Here is a 21387-nt window from a genome sequence, read left to right on the forward strand (position 1 = left end):
AATCACATTATTCACTTTTAAGTCTAATATTAGATCGGGTTGGGCTGGGTTATTTTGACAAAACCAGAGCTTGGCTTGAATTTATTGCGGGTCAGGCTTTTTGACCCAAATTTAAGCCCACGGGCCTATAACTACATTCAAGCCTGTCCGAGGGCCGGGCTGGCCCATGAAGAGGTCTAACTGAGACCCATTGCTCCACTATTATTGGTTATGAAGTTTTAAGTCCATGTTATAACAATCATGTGTCTCATACATAATACTTAAATAAACTAAGAATATTTAGTAGAACAACTCGACAACACATGAAATAAATATTCTTTTAATCATAACAAAAGTATCTATAATACATCAATTAGAACTAAGGGCATGCACACTATCTAACAACAACAAAAAAAAAACAACTCACATTGTAGAACACTCCCTTAGTCTCTTAGACGCATAGATCACAAGTAATAATTGATAGACAAAAGCAAAGTTATTAACATTTTCTTTGGTTGATTTTGATTCTTCTATTATATTGTATAACAATATCACCTATCACCTATGAGAGAGAACATAAGTGTAAATGGAAGAGGCTAAAATTTGAGAGATGAAAGGTAGTCTAAAAGAAGAAAAGGCTATTAAACATCTAGAGGGGGAGAAGTTTCAAGGAGATTAGGGTTTTTTCTACTTCCATAAATTCTTTCTAAAATGTAATTGTAGTAGTTTGTATCACTAACCAAAAAATGTTTCTTTTCAGAAAATTAAAAAGAAAACAATCAATGGTTGCAATTTGCTTGTGTTCAATAAATACAATAGATTATATAGTAATTTTTCCTTAAAAGTTCAGTTTGGAAAAAGGAAGGCTAAGTTTGAAAAGAGTCTAAATACAAATATGCACAATACAAATACATACGAAATAATACAAAATACAAGATTTTATACTCTACATATTTGTATTCCGAACTGAGCCTAAAACATCCAAATTAGTCGAACCAATCTTAGCTCAATTTCGGTATATAGCTTGGTGGGCTTGGTTTGATGCTTGGGCATGGCTGAGCCAAAATATGAAATTTTGGGTGGGTTTTGTGTAATATTGTGTAATATTATTCTATAACCAACTGAATATCTTGAATATCTTGAAGATGAATTCATCTTACTGATCAGCTTATTGAAACACAAAATACATAAAAGATCATTATTGTCTTGGGCATATAAGCCATAGGATATGTATATATTTAGATAAGCTTATTAAAGAATATTTTTGTTTATTTTTTCAACAAAATGAAATAAAAGCTAAAGAGTATTATTTGTAACATATCTTAAAAAGCTCTACTCTGAATTATATATATATATATATATATATATATATAGAGAGAGAGAGAGAGAGAGAGAGAGAGAGAGAGAGATAGATAGATAGATAGATAGATAGATAGATAAAGAGAGAGATGTGTAAACCACCAATCCACCATATTTTCCGGGCTAATAAATTTACTTAAGTTAAATTTATTATGTCAGCTTTTTAAATGAAATTATGGGCAGAAATGTAAACTGAAGTTTTCTTTTCATCTAATATATTTTGTTTATTAACATGCAAATCACTTTCTCCTTGAGACACTAAAATTTTATCTTTTATCTAATAAAAAAAACTCAAAAAGTTCAAGTTACAAGACAATCTATTAAAAAATATGAACTAAAACATAAGAATGAAATTATATTAAAAACAGATACCTTTTTGACCTTGAATTAATTCACTATGATGGACATGGGCTCCAATGGTTGGAAGACCACATTGAGCCACCTGACTGAACCAGGAAAACTGAGACCTGGACACGTCTTCACTGTGAAAACCGTGAATCAGATAGCTTTTTGGCTCGGTCTGGTCTTCAGAACTTAACAAAGGGAAACCTTCAAAATTGAAAAGCCAAAAATGGCTCATCATATCAGGCTTTTGTGCAACATTATCAAAGACAAAAAATATATATATATATATCATTTCATCTGCACTGCAGATATAAAAGAGAAAAAGGCAAAATCTGAAACAAAAAATAAAATCAGAATTTCATTCAAATAATTTACACTGGAGACTTTTGAACCAGTGCAAAATGAAATTGCAATGCAAGCAAACCAGGCCGACCTTCAATCTGATAGATTATATTGACTTCACACAGGAAAACAATATGGGTATGCTTGGGACCTGTACTTGTGATTATTATAGACTACATACTTAAAATAGTTACAGTGGATACAGACCAGGAATATCAACAAACTTTCAGAAATTCCAAAAGCCAACCTGCAACAATGGTTGGCTCTATTTGTTGTTCTACTTGTCATCAACGAATATGGGCCTTTTCTTCTTTAATTACATCAAAAAGACAAAAGTTCTGAAACGGAACAACTGATGAGAGGACAAACTAGCGACTCTCTGTTGTTGGGCAGCAGCTTCAGTGTTTGAAAGCTGTTTTGGCACTAGGAGAAGATGAATACAGGAGTGAGGAAGCAGAGAAGCTGGTGTTGTTGCTCTGCGACAATGAGCCATGCATCCTCATCGACGATGATGAGACTGTACCATTGTTGTTTTGGAAATCATTTGCTGGTGATCCCTTGAGGAGTACATCCACCTTGGCATACTCCTCTCTCTCATGCCTGATCTCCTTGAGCATGGCTGCCACATCCTTCATGGTCGGCCTCTCATCAGGAGAAGGATTGACACACAGTAATGCTACTCCCAGTGCCTGCATCATTTCCTCCACCTCCGATTCAGGCCGAGTAAGTAAGGCAGGATCAAGAACTTCAATTCCTCCTCTCCTCTGCCTCACCCAGTCCACCACATGAAGCCCATCTGGTATAGTTGGGTCAATTGGTTGCTTCCCTGTCAATACTTCCAATACAACAACTCCATAGCTGTAAACATCACTCTTTTCTGTGATCTTCATCATGTATCCATACTCTGCAAATTAACAAATGACTTAACACATTATATATTATTTACAAATTTGGTAACTGAGAACTGTGTATGTGAAATGCCAACTGCATTGAAACTTGAAAGACTTTTGACATGAGTAGAATATACCAACCAGGAGCAATGTATCCATAGGAGCCGGCAACAGTGTTCGACGACCGGGCAAAATCGCCATCATCGACGAGCTTGGCCAGGCCAAAATCAGCAATATATGGTTCAAATTCCAGACCAATGAGGATGTTGTTGGCCTTGATGTCTCTGTGAACAATGGGAGGGACACAATCATGGTGTAGATAAGCTAGGCCTTGTGCTGCTCCAAGTATAATCTGGTATCTCAGATTCCACTCCAAGCAGCTACCACTTCTCTCATGAAGCAGACTACCCAAGCTTCCATTGGGCATATAGTCATACATGAGCAGTCTTGTATTTCGATTCCAACAGCAACCCAAGAACCTTACAATGTTCTTGTGACGGATAGAACCAAGAGTCTTCACCTCTGCGGAGAAAGAATCCCGAACTCCCCTAACCCCACATCTGTCACTGTGATCATCATTAGCATCAGCCATTGTTGTTGGCCATAGCTTCTTCACAGCAATAACTTCACCGTTGTCCATTTCTGCACGATAAACCACCCCCGAGCACCCTTTCCCAATTACATTGCTATCAACAAGACATTTCAGTACTTTCTCAATAGAGAAATTCAGTTTCTGGAATGGAGTGAATTGCCAGGGCCATGAGTCCCCTCCCATCTCAGAATCATCATCTCTAATTCCTCTGCGTGCTCGAATCACTGCAAGTGTTCCCAGAACAACCATTGCCACTGTCATCACAATCAGCAATGCAATTGCCAACTTAAGTTTCCTTGACCTCCCAAGATCACTACTGTTGTTTCCTACTTCCATCCCACCTACATTACTCAAGAAGCAGGAGTCCCGCCCAAAAGCGCAGAGACCTTGGTTGCCAGCGAGCTCTGTTGCAGATAACTGTCGAAATAGCTTGTTATCTGGAAGGAGACCAGTGAAGTTGTTGTAAGAGATGTTCAAAGAGACCAGGTTCTCGAGCCCAGAAAGCAGGGTAAGCTCTCCCCCAAGCTTATTATGTGAGAGGTCAAGTATTGATAACTTGCTGAGAGCTGATATCTGGGCTGGGATTGACCCTGTAAGATCATTGTGACTCAGATTGAGAGCAATGTCGAGAGCTTCTATCCGACATAATTCTGATGGGATACCTCCAGAGAGCCTATTACTGCTAAGATCAAGCAATTGGAGGTTTGAACAGAGTCCAAGAGATGTGGGTATTGATCCTAAGAAGGAATTCTGGCTGAGGATCAGCTTGTTCAGGGATGTAAGACAGCCAAAGCCAGCCGGAATGGGACCTATGAACTTGTTCGTTGACACATCCAACACCTGAAGTCCACTGAGAGAGCAAAGAGAGTTAGGCAGAGCACCTTCAAGCATGTTATTCCCAAGGTTCACCATCTGCAGTTCTGTGCAATTCCCAATCTCATCCGGCACCAACCCAGTTAGACGGTTGTCAGAGAGGTCAAGGAAATTGAGACTCTTGAGACAACCAATTTCCTTTGGGATAGTTCCGCCTATCCTATTGTTTCCAAGGCGTAGCCGAATGAGAGAGCTGCAGTTACTGACCTCCGGCGGTATTGAACCGGAAATGTCATTGGAAATCAATAGAAGTTTACTGAGGTTTCGGAGCTGGAACAGACCAGAAGGTATGCTACCAGTAAGTGAATTGCGAGACAGATCTAGTGACTGTAGGCTACTGCAAGCAGCCAGAGTGGATGGAATGCTGCCTTCAAGCTGATTTTCCCAGGCAAAGAAGACCGTCAGATGGGATAACGTCCCAAGCTCCGGTGGGATCAAACCTGATATCTGGTTGGTATCAAGCTGCAGTTGTGACAGGCTTGTGCAGTTGGAAAGAACAGAAGGTATCGCACCAGAGACATTGTTGTCGCTGAGCATCAGCGCTTGGAGCTCCGAGAGACGTCCGAAAGACCAAGGTATTCTTCCAGAGAGGGAATTGAGCGAGAGGTCAATCATCACCAAGCTGCTACAGTTTCCAATCTCCTCTGGAATAGCCCCAACAAAGGAGTTCTGCCACAGCAACATCTTCTCCAGCTTCCTAAGCTTGCCGAGCTCCGGTGGAATTTTACCCGAGAGAGCATTCTCATATAAATACAGATTCACAAGCTCTGAACAGTTACCTATCTCCGGTGGAATCTCACCTGAGAGCATGGCAGTGTAGACAGAAAGCGTCTGGAGCTTTCTGAGCCTACCCAGTGAAGCAGGTAAGGAGCCGGAGACCTTAGTATCAGCCAACCCAAGTACAGTCAAGCTTCTGCAGTCACCCAGCGTGGCAGGAATCTCCCCAACAATGTCCTTGTTCCCTCCGGCGCGTAGGATTTCAAGGCTTGCCAGCTTGCCTAGTTCTGTTGGCAGATCGCCACCGAGACGATTATCGAAGAGTATAAGATTCTTGAGACTAACACAGTTGCCTAGCTCACTGGGGATCTTCCCAGTAAGCTGGTTAGAGTTCAAGACCAAGTCTTGAAGATCCTGGAGCTTGCCAATACTAGCAGGGACACTACCAACCAGGCCATTGAAGCTAAGGTCGATAACAGAAAGCTTGGCACAGTCTCCAATCTCAGCCGAGATGGTTCCAGTGAGGTTAGCATCAGAGATGATAAGCTTTTCAAGGTAAACAAAGGAGGACAAATTGGAAGGAACAGGTAGTTCGAGCTCAACAGACTGAATAACAATCTGGGTGACAAAGCCTTGAGATGAACAAGCTATGTGAGTCCAGTTACATGGGTTGGGGTCTGATGGATTCCAGTTCTGGAAAACAGAAGAAGAGGAGGGTGAAGGGTAGCTACGTATCCAAGAGAACAGTACGAGCGTTTCATGGTTAGCAGCAGTGGCTGGTTCGACATGAAAGACCAAGACAAGAGCGAGGACGACCAGAATGGTAGCCAAAGGAGAGCAGTAATGGCCAATATTGAGATTGGTAGTAGTCTTGTTGAAGTTGTCGTTGTTGTTGTGGGATTGCCTCCTCAACCTCGGCATCGACATTGCCTCAAATCCCAACCCTTCCTTCACGCGTTTGCATTGGGTCTCCTCCTGCCTTTCTCTTTCCTCAAAACTCCTCTTACTCTCTACTGTTACTACTTTGACAATCTATTCTCTTCTCTTTACTACTTCAACAAGCAAAACCCATAAGAGATAGATAGAGAGAGAGAAAGAGAAAGAATTAATTAAGGAAAACCCATTAATTATATAACACCAGCTCCACTACCACCAGTCCACCAGCACCACCTCTCTCTCTCTCTCTCTCTCTTTCTCTCTCACTGAGTGTAGAGGTACTAGGTCGCGTCACGCGCAGGAAGCAGAGACAGCATGTGTACATGCATTGATTTCCTCAAGAGACAACAGAGAGAAATATAAAATACATAGTTGCATTATTATATATGAACTAGAAAGTCTGATCATACCAGACTACAGAGTCTGTGTTACATGTTTGTTTATGTGTAGTATGTTTAATTAATCTTGACTCTTTTTGTAAAGAAAATACTAAGGGAAGGAGTAGAGTAGAGTTGCCACTTGCTACTTGCTGGGTCAGCGGTCATCCTTTATTATTATATTCAACCATGTTAATTAAACATTTGTTTAATTTCTTCTTTTGGCCGGTCTGATTTGCTTGGCAATTGCCTTCCTCTCTCTGTTCTGTAATCTTCTTGGTGTGCATGGACAAGGGGTGGCTATTTTTTAACGTAAACATCAATTTACACAGGAAGTTGGGACCCACCCAATGAACGGCCATGCCTCATTGATCTCCTTGCATTGAAAATTAATGGCGATCATCAAGATGGTCACAGGTCTTATCCCCTGAATCTATTACATTCTGCTGTATATCTTGTCTAGAGATATGATTCTATGGATCAAGTTATCAGATGGGCTTGGGCCTTTGACCTATGAATTTTTTCTAGGTTAGGATCCACTGAATGTGGGCAACAATCCCATTATTATGTTTATTAGGGAAGTAATCACTAATCAATTTATAAAAATAATGCACAAGGAAGAGTAAGCAAAAAGAGATTGCTCTCTGCTGTCACTACACCTCCTTGAAACACTTGACTGTCTTCTAATGATGTGTGTTAGAACATGGCCAAGATGGTCAGCCACTTGTTAGATCAATCGTTGCGTTAGGACAAATTGTAGCCTTTGAAAATTTAATTAGGATTAAACTAAATAGCTGATCATAATCGCCCCAATATTCTCACCCATCTGGATTGTCTAATAAAGGGAGCTCATGTAGGAGACTTCTTACTAAAAGAGTAAGAGAGAAGGCCAAAGCTTGATTTCATAAAATATTTAGAGGGCCTACTGTACTCTATGAATGACCTATTTCTGGTATAATTGTGCCCTTAGTTTCCACTTTTTTTCAGCCACCTTAACCTTCATTAGGGTGGAGAATGGTCCCAGTAAATGGTTGAACACTCTGATCAAACGGCTAGAATGTAAGCATGGTTAGTGATCAACCTAGCCAGTATCATGAACGGGTGTCCCCACACGTATTTGGATCAATAATATAGTAAACTTAGATGTTTTTTAAATAAAGAACCATTACACTGAAGGGATAGGATATCCATCACATGGACGCCCAAAGATTGTGGAATAAGGGGGCGAATTTCAAAAAATTTTTTCTCCCTTGAACTGGGAATCGAATTCCCTATTTAGAAAATCATATTTTCAATGATCATTATTGAACTATGAACTGAATCAGATCTGAACCAAAAGGAGTAGGAAGGGATTATACCTGATACGGAGAAACGGTATCTCCCAATGGAGGTGTTCACGCCCAAGGAAGGATCCAAAGTCTATTCTCACTGAAAATGGCAGTGCAGGGTGGAGCAGAATCAGCAATGTTCTTCCAAAAGAACTTGACCCTTCGCAAGAATCAATTGGATGACTTGTGAATACAGTTCCACAAAAAGATTGGTTTCAAGATGAAATCTTGATTACTCTTGTAGAGAGGAGGAGATCGAACTGCTGGAGGCGGCGACTGCAGGAAGGAAGCGGCAAGAGAGTATTCACAAGGAGCAGAATTCTCTCTTCTTGTGATTTCAGCTCTGAAGACAGGAGTTGTGTATTGCATGTCTAAAGGCTGCCGCCCCCTCCTCCTTTTATAATCTTAAAGGGATCAGCTCCTAATCCCATTAGGAGTTGCTGATCCAAATCATATTTGGATTAGAAGTCCCTTTAAGTGATAAGGGATAACCATTATCTTATCTGCAGATTAGATCAGCCATCTCCTAATCAAATTAGGAGGCTTCCAGATCTAAATCTTATTTAGATCTTGGACTCTCTAAGTGGATAGGGTCTGGGCCCAATCCTATCAACTGATCCATCTTAGAATTTGCCCATTTAAGTGACTAATCAAATCAGCCCAGTTCAAAATGGGCTTAAGGCCCATTTAAGGTTATGTATTCACTTAGCCTTCCAAACTACTGCCCAGTTGGGTTTCCTTGTATGGCGTGGGACCCAAAAATTGATCTACACATCAGCCACATGGGTTTGGCTCAGCCTTTGTTACAAGGCATGGCCGAATACACTGTTATGGATAGTGCACCCCCTGAAACCCATCTTATGGGCTCTATGGACCCAACACTTACCTTAAGTGGCCCCTGGGCCATGCCATCTTATAACACTCAGGGACTGTGGGAAAATGCAAAATTAGTCCATCAGGCATTATCCTCAATGGTCTTACACTTAACCTCTCAGCCCATAATGATTATACACTGCCCGACAAGAAGGGACCTCTTCCTCGATTGCAAGGAACAGTGTTGCACTATCTGCTTATATGGATCCCGGGAATTAAAACATTCTTGCAAACATTTTAGAAACCATAATATATATACTTTTATATCTCATATAAAATATATTTTGCAAAATAAATCTCAACGATTGAAATCGGGTGCCGACAGTCTTGGTTTCCATCAATGAGAGTGCATTCCTGATCATTACATTTGTCCGACAAATGGGCTGATCCTGTCACTATGATCACCCACTCAGATGAATTCTCAAATTGTCCCAACATACCCAGGTTTTGACCCCCGCTAAGGATCTCACTGAATGATATATCAAAGACAGCCCAATCCGACACCTAGTGCAGTATCATAATCGAGTCTAGGGGTCGGGCCTAATTTTCCAGTTTTGCCCATCAATCTCCAAGGTCCAGGGCAATACTGGAAATCTGGTCCAGTTCATAGATTCAATTAATCATACACTGTAAGTGCCTAGGGTCTCACCCTGGCAGCTGAGACAGGCCACCCCAACCGACTTGGTGGCACCACAGTGTCAGCCTTGTCAGGGTAGGTCTCCCAAGACCGACCCACTGGCTGTGAACATTCTAAACTAACACGAATCTCATTAAGTGTCCAGTTTAAGGGTATTACACAGAAACATACCAAGAAAACATGAATCAAATATGCATTTTTATTCATTTACAATAAACTCATAAAGTACATCATCTTGATTGAAGCTAAGGGCATACAGAACTATCTAACATACACCACATCTCCCCATGCCCACCTCCCCACCCACAGACACTTATTATTATGAAACTCCTTAAATTAGTTTCATTTCTATCATTTCCATTCTCCTTTTTTGGTTGAGCTCTTACTGATTTATGATTATAAAAATAAATTTGATACCCGAAGAAAGTACATCAAAGTCTGTTCTCACATTTGATATACCTAATGGTCCATCTAATAAGAAACTGCTACAGTGATGATAATAAGGGCAGTAATTAAGTAGTAACAGATTGAGTCCAGTCAAGTTAAAAGTGATCAAATCCAGATTTAAGAGCAAGTTGAGATCAATATTGATTAATGAACCTTAGCCCAAGATTGCTAAAAGGAAAACAAAGACAACTTCTCAGGAAAGTTCCACATTCCTTGCCCTTTCTCTATTAAATAAAATTCATTGAGTTTCAGGAAAAGAGAAAAGTAATTAAAGAGAATAAAAAAAATTAGTTTTAGCCAGGCAAGAGAAATGGGTTGAAAGATTAAAGTCAAGAACTAGAACTTCCATCTCTAAATTGATTTCAGAGAAAGGAATCTTGAACTGAACCTAAATGGGTTTCATATTTGAACCCTATAGATAATTAAATAAACAATTATATAGGCAGTTTATAATTCATTAGATCTTATAGATTAGAACTTAGGGTCTGGCTTGACCTCTTAGCATTATAGACCCTTGCTTAGCTTAGGATATTAAACGAGGATAGAATGACAGAACATTTGACCCATTTTGACGCTATCTTCTTTTGTTTTCCCACATAATGCTTATAAAACTTAAATATAAAAATTATATATCCATGTATTTTAGGGTATATATAATCATATTGTTTTAAATTGTTGACGGATTCTCAATGAAAGGTTAGTTGCACGGGTGAACCTGAGCCTGAGACTGAGACTGTGGGTCCCAATTTGACCGTGGACCCATGAACAATTGGAGACCAGTTTGGTTCGAATCATCAGCCAGCAGCTAATGGATGAAATTAGCATAATTTAATCAACTAATTACATTATTAAGACCACATTTCTGTATTTTTAATGGGTGAATTGTACCAGTATCAGAACCTCTAAAGCTACCCATTTCTGCTACAGAAGCACTGTCTACCTAGGAATAGTTTGAATCCAACGGTTCTGATTAGGGCTGCACGTGGGGATCTTATTAAATCATTAAGTGAGAAAAAAGAATATTAAAGTATGTACACATGTAAATACTTTATATTTCTTTTCTAGGAGTATTCATTGGGAAGCCATTAGGGTCTGGTTTGCCGTTAGATTCAATGGCATTTTGGAGTTTTTATATAATGAAATACGGATTTCAATGTGGTAGGATGATTTCTAATGCATAATTTACTTCTTTCAACTCTGAAACTTTAGACTCTAGGAGAGGGAGAGCATCATTATATTTTATCACACAAGCAAACTAGTAAATTAGCTTGACATAGCATCCTATGTTACGGTTAGATGCAGTGATGTTTTGCTGGATGTAGGTCCAACCCTATTGGCATCTTAGCTAGGGCTGCAAGCCCAAGTCGAATTGTTTGATTTAAAGAATTTCAACTACATCAGGTTTAGGTTAGGGTTCGGGCCTATAAGTATTCATTCGCTTTTCAGGAAAATTTATTTATCCAGGTAAGTGTATATATTCATGTTTTTTATTTTTTAAGTAAACAAGAGAATGATCATTTTAACCTTGAAAAGTTATTAGTAGAAAGGGTAATTTTGTTCCATGTGTTGATAACTTTTCCCTTAGGTGAAAAAGTTATTTATCCACCTAGAGATGGATATCACGAGTCCGGATGAAATGAAGACAAAATTGTACACACCCGGCTGAACTACCTATCATACTGACATGTTCTGCTGTGATAGGGTAGACCAGCCCGATGTGCATGACTTTTGTCTCTAATTAATCCGCTCCGGTAAGTGATACCCAGAAAAAATAAATTATTCATTAACCCCACATAAATCTGAAAAAAGAATGTGAATATTTTACATCCCTACAACGAATAGGCCCTAAAAATCTGCAGAGATTACTGTTGGTGAGTAGGAATCAGTTCAACAAAGTATTGAACCGGCTGATTTTTGTCTATATCAGATGGTCTCTTTATGAGCCATTTGCTTGATGTTAAAGATAAGTCCAAAAACATGTCAAAGAGGTCATGTCTGTATTTAGTCCAACTCTTCCCAGACCCCGCTGGATCAAACATTAGGTAATGGTTTTTATCAGATTGTCTCTTTTGGCTGATGAACCGGTAGGTTCAAAAATTTTTATGAATCTTGCTTCAACTTTAAATGATGATATTGTTGGATCAACATGGTTCAATTTATTAGGTGAACCAAGTTGGTCAGGGCTAGTAGCCCTTTATCTTGTTTGACATCCAGCTCAGTTCTAATAATTGTGTAAGAGATCATCTAGTGGGATCCATCCAATGACTAGATTCCACCCTGATTGCATTGATTTGAAAGAAGAAAAGAAATGAAAAGGAAAGAAAGTAAAACAAAATAATTGGGTCATGCCTCAGGACTCAAGCCCAATCTAAGCTTGGGAAGAGATGATAAGACTTGGGGGATGGCTTTAACAACACATCCCTAATTTTGAGGCTAATCCACGTGGTTGGAATCCATTTTCCACCTATTGCCGGAGCAATCCAAACCCTTTTGTCCCAAATTTGTGATGTGAAAACTATATAAAATTGATACCATATAAGGTTTAATAAAAACAACTAGTTGGTGAGGCTAGAAAGGCACAGACAAGGCTCAGAAAAAGCTAAACGGCGCTGCCTATAGCCCTTATTTTTAGAGTTATTGTGACCTTGGGAAGCTCCCAAATGGAATCTCTACACGTTGTGTCTGTCCAACAAAACTCTTCTCCACCTAAGAATTAAGATGGGTTTTATATGGCAGTGATCCATGAGAAAAGAGTGACCATTTAATGGCGTGTAGTGTGCTTTAACACTAAAAAATATATATAGATAGATCACCAAATTTCTCAGAGGCCCAAAACAAACACTTAGCTAGGAGTCTCTCTCTCTGAGTACCTGACGTCTAATCATGGGCCCTCCTTATAAAACAAACGGCGCCCCATGTCGTGATGTCATCATGCAAAAGTGATCACAAATATTTGAGGCCACACACAGAGATACAGGGAGAGAATCTCTACTTGGTAGATGAATTCTTTAGCTAATAATATACCTTACAATCCATCGAAGTACTATTTTGGTCTTCATGTGTACAAACGGCAAATCAGATGTAGAGATATTAGATTGAACCCAAAAGCAAAGTGTGATAGCATTGGATGCCTGGATGGTACACCTACTTTTGGGCTAAATCTGGACTGTCTGATATGGGATCGTTTCCAATAGAGATCTCAGATTGGGCCCATCTAACAACTGAGTATATCTTCCATGCTAGAGTTTATGGCCATTGGTGCAGTCTCCCAACTATTGAAGCATTTAGTCCATAAGTGAATAATGATACCAGCAACTAGACCCATTACGCCAAGAAAAGAGACCTAAGCTGAGCATCCTCTTTGTTGGACTCAGTGTCTAAGGATGTATAGGATCGTTTGGTAACTCAAGGGATTTTGCTTTGAAAAAGTAGTCTACACAAAACCTTCATATATGGGGAGGGGTTCGAAGACCCCCTTTTCCTTTTATTCTCTTTTCTTCTGGTTTTCGGGCAAGGATGGATGATTAGGTGTTAATGGGTGGGTGAAACCAGGTTTTGAACCCAATTATATATGGCTCGAACCCCTATAAACTTTACCAACTTAAGTAAACAATTTCATACCTGAAGCCTGCAGCTTAATGCAAAGTTCCTCAATCAACATCCAAATAATAATATCCCAACTACTTTGGTTAATTTAAATTCAGAAAATCTAGCTATTTTCATTTTCTTTAGGGAATCTACTAGTTCATGAATTACTTTAGTTCTGGTACTAGATTCGTTTGAGTTTTTCTTTTTTTGGGTTTCTGTGTAGCTATAATGGGCTTCAACACTTGTTAAGAATTTATGAAAAATCTTGAACTCCACTCAAAGTGGGGTTTACTAATCATCTATTATTTGCATAGGGCCTTGGGATTTCTCCTATCATCAAACACAAGGTTTTGGAATTGATGTCTTTTGACAATTATACTACGTAAAGATATACGTAGTTACCTTTTTTAAAATACGTAGTAAAAATATTTTATCCATCACTTAAGAAGAAGGCATGAACTTCAATAAAATGCTTCACTAAGAAACTTCCTATATACAATGAAAAATAATTTTCCTAATGCTAGATGATCTGTTGTGACTTGTGAGTGAACCGTCCACAATGAGTAATCGGGCCCATATTGAGTTTGGTACACTAAGCAGCCACCAGTGTCACCTTCCAGCCCCACCAAGGTCCCCTGGTATCATATTCAGGGAACGTTCGGGAGGGCTGAGGCTTTGATTGAATTGCTTTGGATAAGCCATTAAAAGAAGCTTAATTCAGTGGAAAGTCATAAGTTTTGCTATAAAATACCTATTTCGGACTTTTCAGGATTTTCATCATACCATACTTATGGACTGTCCAAGTGGGGTTCATCTCATAAAGCCAAAAGTTGCTACACTAAGGCTATGTTTGATTTGAAGGAAAAGGTAGGGAAAGGAAAGGAAAGGAAAATATGTACAAACCTTGTATTGGTTTTCCTGTCTTTCCTTTCCTTTCCCTATCTTTTCCTTCAAACCAAACACAGCCTAAGTGTCTGTTTAACTAAGCTAGCAATAGCACTCAAATCTAAAACTTTTCATCAAATTATCATTTCCTTAATATAAGCAATTTTTTAACATTCTTTAAATACAATCAAATAATGTTAAGATCATAATTTTATTCTATCTCAACCTAACAACCCTGTCAACTAGGGCAAGGAAGATGCATCTTATGTTTGCAATTAATGTAAATGAAATTGTAGGGATAAGAGCTGGTTTAAACAATTAAAACGAGTGGTTTTCATGTATGTACAAGTGACATATGTAAATCCCTTATTCTCACTTCTATCCTCATTTTCTAACATATATTCTATTATAACATATATTTACAGGTTTGTTAATATGAATAACCTCAAATATAATGCTTGTCCTTTTAAAAAATGGAAAAGATATAAAACTTCAATTTTTTTAAACCAAAAAACAAAATTCATTAACCACTCAAAGCAAGAACGTGGTACAGACTTAAGAGAGCAAGGGGAGTAAAACCAAATAACACCTTACAATTGGCTACCAAGGTTTGGACTTGACAAGGAGGAGAGGAATTCTCTCCCAACAGGGTGTGGATGGTAGTGAACACATCCTGACCAAAGCAAAAGGTCACTTATCAATGGAATCATAGTAACCCACTATTAACAAAAAAAGCTTCAATTAATGTTGTGGCTATTTCTTCAATAAAACTTTCTTAACTTGCTTACATGCTTAATAGAATGAAAAGCTAAAGTATGATTTTCCTCCACCTCCACCCTATCAAGATACAAAGCAATGGGGTCTTTTTCTTTTTTGTCTTGACTTTCCATTTCTCCCACAATAAAGAAGAGAACCTTAATAAAAACCATTTGGTTAAGCTTTTGAAAAGAAGTTCCCTAATAAAGATTAACTAGAAATACAAGGCTAATAGACAAATAGTGGAAATGAAAAATGCTAAGCAAATTTACAAATTGAATGCAGGGTATACTGACATCTTTAAAAGAAAAGTAAAACAATAATACCAACTTCACTCACATAGTTTTAACTCAGAAATCTCGTGGTAGGATTGGTTTTTCACCTATGTTTGCCTCAAGCTCAACCTCTATCCAACTGAGTAGTTTCATTGAGAGTCTAAGACCTGTAAAAGTACTAGAAGAATGATGAATATTGGAGACCAAAAATGGGTATGAAAAAATTTGGTGAGATGGCAATGGGGCAACTTTAAGAATCATTTTGATAATGAAGAAAAAGGTAAGTAGAATATAGGAATCAATTTGATTTACCATGGAAGATTATCTTGTGCAGAAGGCAAGTGTCAAAAAAAAAAGGTATCGCAGCAATAAGTGATCCATGGGAATATTACTATTTATTATTTTGATATGTAAATATAAATGGAGGAATGAAGACAAAAAACCTCAAATTACATGGGATCAACTATAGATTCAAACAAAAAACACAATATACATCAGCCAAAACTATAGATTCAACAAAGTTGATCTCCCTAAACATTTGAAGACATCTTAGAAATATTGTATAGGTACATGATTCTGAAACTATATAGCTGGAAGAATGCTTTTTGAATTTAAGTTTATATGTTTTGGAAGTTCTACAATAAAGGAACTAATAAGTTCATATGTTTCAGAAGTTCCGAAACCAAGATTTAGTTTCCTTTTTTTTTACAGAAAGGCCATCAAGGATGAAATAATAATATAGCATGCATAACTCATTTCAAATAATGCCTACAACACCATTTCAAATAAAAAATGACAGCTAAGGAAATGGACTTACCATCGTCACTCCATGCAATCTCCATTGTTCATGCTGATTAGAGAGAGCTCAGAAATAACAAGGATGATGAAAGAGGACAAAGAGAAATAAGGTTTGAAAATATTAAATCTTGGGTTAATTAGAGTAATTAAACATATGTTACATTTTAGGAAGAGTTTGTGCAAGAGAGAGAAAGCGTATTTAGGAAAGAAAGGTTTGAATAATTTAAATCTTGGGTAAATTATAGCAATTGAACATACGTTAATTTTTAGGGAGAGTAAGAGAAAGAAAGTTGATGTTGTTCGATCCGAGGTATTCTGAACCAAGGTAGGTACTTTGATGCTCAAATTAGTAGGATAGAGAAAGATGTGGTCAGGACGAGCAAGTTGAGCTAGTGCTAGTCCGAGCTGAAGAGATAGTGCAAAGGGGTATTCAAAGGGTGTAGTTCCAAAAGTCCTTTACCTCGAGCAAGGAATACCTACTTATAATTGGACATCCGTGTCCCAGATGGATAGGGCTTCCAAGGTTGTCGAGATGAGGGCATCCGTTGAGATCTTCAAGAAGTTTCCTCCTCCTCAGTTGAGTTCGCTTCCTTGCTCGTGTAGGACACTCCTTAGTCATGCTCTTCCACTACGTATGGCATCAACGTGGCTTGAGAGGTGGCAACCACAGAGATAGCCACATGGCATCCTTGGCCAGTTCAACCATCACTTAAATACCACTCCCCCAGTTCCAAAGTCGAGGAGTGTAGTGCTTAGTTGCAGCTATGCATGAAAGAGTTCTACGGTCCTCAGCTAAGGAAGTTTAGTTTCTTCGAGTTGATTGGCCTGGGGTAAGACCAATTCGCTGGGCGGACTGGCTGGTTCAACGCTCATATTGTTTTCGTTATGAATCGTCAGACACATCATTTCATCTTCCCAAGGTCACGTGCATACGAAGTGCAACGTCGAATCAACAACGTTTATTTGAGCTGATCTAGATTGTTAGTCCCCCCTATAAAAGGGGAGGTGGTGAGCTATTTTAGTTTGCCATTTTGAGTGAGTGATCATAGAAGCTCAACGAGTGTTAGTCCTCGACTGGCATTGCAGGTGTTCCGCGGTGTAGTTCTTTGGTAAGATGTCTTCATCTTCCTTCTCACCTTGTCCTTCCTCTTTGTCAAGCTCTTGCATGCCAGGTAGTGAGTTCGAGTTGTGGTCTCATCCCGAGGCCTATGCGCTCGTAGCCCGCAAGACAAAGCCCACAGGGCCGAGGTCAATGGAACAAAGGGTGAGGGTGTCGCAACGGAAGAGGTCGTAACCCTTCGGGAAGCTAAGGTCAGGGAAACCGACGAGGCTGAAGTGAATACTGTGTTAGAAGAGGGTTTTGGCACTCCTACACGGTTCAGAAGCCACTTTGCGTCTTCGCCCTATGGGTTAACACCTAAAGACCAAGCCTAAATTAGGATCCTTTACAACATTCCCGAGGAGTACAAGCTGAGGTGCCCCGACATCGGTGAGAGGGCCACCTCAACTTGGCCAAGAGAGATCTACATCTACGAGAACAGCCTGATAGTTGGGCTGAGGCTTCCTTTGAGTAAGGCTATCACGACGGTGCTGAGGTGGTACTGTGTCTATCCAATCCAGTTGATGCTCAATTCCTTCAGATACTTGGTTAGACTCATTTGCTACTACTCGGTTCACAATGTGGACATCACCTCATCGATGTTCACATACTTCCTACACCTGAAGAAGCACCAATAGGGTCATTATTACTTCTTAGGTCGGCAACACAATAAGGTGCTCGTCGGGTCCCCCTCCTCAATGAAACACTAGAAGGGTTCTTCTTCATGCTCTGCCCAAGGGGCTGGCCTTCTCTTCTGAGCTATCAATCCTAAGGACCAAGGTGAAGGCACCAACCGAGGTCGAGCTGTCTAGGGAGGAGTTAGCGGCTATTAGGCAGATAAAGAAGGTAGACATGCAAGAGTACATGTTGATCTCCATGCTGATCCATGTCGGGCTGATGGAGCCCCTAGCTGGTCTATCCTTGATTTTGTAAGTGTCATTGTTCTTGTTTCATTTCTTTGGCTTTACATGACTTGTTCTCTTTGGTAGATGTGGTAGTCGTTGACAAGGAGGAGAGAACAAGGAGCATGCAGGCTGCCACGTAGAGGAGGGCAATAGCCCAGGCTGGGACGGCTCATCAGTAGCACCGCCTAAAGGTCGTGAACCTTCGGTCCCATAAGAGGTCGAGGCCAGGTGAGAGAGACGTGGTGGACATCAGCTCTGACGGTTCTCAATCACACACTAGGTTGTAGGGAAGTCTTGAGGTCCTCCCTTCAGGTCTGGCAGAGTAGGGTGCCGAAGTGTACAGGTTGAGCAACTGTGTCCGACTAGAGGACATTCTGGAGACTGAAGGCATGCCCGAGCAACTGGCTCGAGGCATTCTATCTCCTAACATTCTTAGAGAGACCAACAACTACATGAGTGGGGTTTTGGAAAGTGTAGCCATTTGGGAACCCGTCGTAGTAAGACATCTAAACCACCATTTTCCGTTCTTCGATGTGATATGTCATTCTCATGACTTGTTTTCCTTTTGTAGGTAGTTTGTGTGGTGACAACACTAGTTGACCGGATGTGTGCCCTTCGTTAGATGGTTGAGGCTCGGGAGAGCGAGTTCTCTCATCTGCAGATGGAGATGGCCAAGCTGAAACAAGTAGCAGCGGCCAAGGATGAAGAGTTGCGGCATTTGAAGAACTATACTCATGAGCTCAAGGGGGACTGCAACAAGGCACGGAAGGTAGCCGAAGAGGCAGAGGCGGAGGCAAAGCTGTTAGTGGCAAGGAGGAGGCGGTTACCAAGTACAAGGAGTCTGAGGAGTTCTAGATTGCCCTTGATGGTTTTGCTCCTAGGTTGTCACACCATAAAATGTGTTTGGTACTAAGAGGAAAACCCAACTCCAATAAGAGCATCTCAATCCAAGTTAGTTCAGATGTGGCTGTCGCAAGACTACGATACTTAGATTTTGTACTAGAATGAGATACCGTACTTTGCTTCTTGGAGCTCCATGAGACTAAATTTCCACCCAGAAAAATGTAATAGCCCCCTTGGGATGTACGATCATCTAAACACCAAGCCCAGTTCACATCAGAGAAGGCGTCCAATGTGATAGAAGAACAATGACGAATAAAGATGCCATGAGTAATTGATCCTTTCAAGTAACGCAGAATGCATTTAACTGCAGCCTAATGTTCTATTGTAGGATGTTGCAAGTACTGACAAACTTTGTTTACAGCAAAAGATATGTCAAGACAAGTGAGAGTCACATATTGTAAAGCTCCCACAATGCTTCAATAAAGAGAAACATCAACTAGTGGTTCACCTTGATGAGCAGACAACCGAGTAGAGGATGCCATAAGGGTAGCACTGAATTTGGCTTCATGCATCTTGAATTTGGTAAGAAGATCTTGAATGTACTTATGTTGGCAAAGATGAAGACCAGAATTGGAACGATGGGCTTGGGCTTCAATACCCAAGAAGTAATGCAAGGGACCTAGGTCCTTTAAGGCAAATTGTTGTTGAAGAGCAGAGATGATAGACTTAATTTGAGAGGAATCTGATCCAATCACCAGTATATCATCAACATAGGTGAGGATAGCACAAAAGAACTATTGAGAACGCAATGTGAAGAGAGAAGCATCGGCCCTTGACTCCATAAAACCAATATGAAGAAGAGCATCATGAAGATGGGTGAACCATGCACGAGGAGCCTACTTAAGTCCACAAAGAGACCCCTGTAACTTACAAACATAATTTGGAAATTGAGGATTTGTAAAACCCACTAGTTGTCTCATGTAAACATCCTCCTCAAGGTTTCCATGCAAAAAGGCATAACTAACATCCAATTGGCATACCTCCTAATTGTAAGTAATAGCCAAGCATGGAATTAACAGAATGGTGACTAGTTTTATTACTAGACTGAAGGTTTCATCATAATCAAGTCCAAGCTCTTGAGTAAATTCTTGTGCTACAAGTTGGGCCTTAAACCGGTCCACACTCCGATCTGATTTCCTTTTAATTTGGAACACCCATTTGTTTCCAATAATATTGCAATTTGAAGGGTGAGGAACTAGTATCCAGGTCTAATTGTCAAAAAGAGCTCTGAATTCTTCATCCATTGCCTTATGCCATATAGGATCTCTAGAGGCTTCAGTATAGGAAGAAGGTTTAATTTCTTTTAAGAAACTACTCATCAACATATACTTGGGATTGGGTTTGGTAATACTTGATCAGGCTCTTGTTTGCATGGGAAGTATAGATGTTGTAGGAGGACATGTATTTGTCGGAGAACCAGATGATGATGGAGATGCTATAGGCAGTTCATTTGAGGGAGCAACTGGGAGAGATATTGTAGGCAAGTCAGATGATGGAGGTGTGGTAATGTGCTGCTGATTGAACATGGGTTATCACTTTGTACAAAAGTGTGTGGCTTCCAAATTATTGGATGTACGGTTTATGCGTTCTCTAGATCAACTAGTTGGCATCTTCACTAAGCTATTATCTTAAGCTAGGTTCTCTCAGCACTATTCCAAGCTTACCGTGATTCCATCCCCGTTTCGCTTGAGCGGGGGTGTTGGAGATAGAGATAAGTCTCATATTGGAAATAGAGATAAATCTCATCATATAGATACGTAGCAGATTTCCTTATCTTGCATGACTCTAACCTCATTTTGTAACAATAAGATAAACTGTTAGACAATGTATGCCCTTAGCTCCAATCAGATTGATGTACATATCCATTTATTTGTAAATAAATAAAAGTACATAATTGATTCGTGTTATATTTGGTGTGTTTCTATGAAATTACCCTTAAACTAGACACTTATGAAACTCGTGTTAATTTAGAATGTTCTCAACCATTGGATAGACTTGGGGAAGTTTATCCTGCCAAGGCTAACACTAATGTGCTGCCAAGTAGGTTGGGGCAGCTTATCTCAGTGGCTAGGGTTAGACCCGAAGCACATGTAGTGTGTGCTTGTTTGAAACACTAAACCCATACCATTTTCTAGTTATGCCCTGCACCTTGGAGACTAATGGGCAAAATTAGAAAGTTACACCTAACCCCTAGACTCGATTATGGTACTACACTGGATATCAAATTAGGTTGTCTTTGATGTAACAATTAGTGAGATCCTTCAGGGTCAAAACCTGGGTGTGTTGGGGCAATCTGAGAAATCACTCGAGCGGGTGATCATAGTGACAAGATCAACCCCTTTATTGGACAAAGTGAATGATTAGGACTACACTCTCCCTGATGAAAACCAAACTATTGGCAAATGATTTCAAACTTGTTTGAGATTTGTTTTGCAAAATATATTTATATAAATATATATATATATATATAGATAGATAGATAG

General features: G+C 39.7%; 1 protein-coding gene across 1 annotated transcript; it reads right to left on the reverse strand.

Annotated features, from left to right (window-relative positions):
• Nucleotides 1-2112: 2112 nt before the first annotated feature.
• LOC148865185 (uncharacterized) lies at nt 2113-6388 on the reverse strand. The gene is made up of 2 exons (XM_088975810.1): nt 3057-6388; nt 2113-2929 (listed from the first exon to the last, which is right to left on the reverse strand). The coding sequence occupies exons 1-2, from the start codon at nt 6022-6024 to the stop codon at nt 2424-2426; spliced, it is 3474 nt and encodes a 1157-aa protein (XP_088831936.1). The 5' UTR covers nt 6025-6388; the 3' UTR covers nt 2113-2423.
• Between the last annotated feature and the right edge of the window lie 14999 nt (nt 6389-21387).

The sequence above is a fragment of the Nelumbo lutea genome, chromosome 3 (genome assembly GCF_056320005.1).
Source record: "Nelumbo lutea isolate HS-2025 chromosome 3, American lotus-T2T, whole genome shotgun sequence".
Lineage (NCBI taxonomy): Eukaryota > Viridiplantae > Streptophyta > Magnoliopsida > Proteales > Nelumbonaceae > Nelumbo > Nelumbo lutea.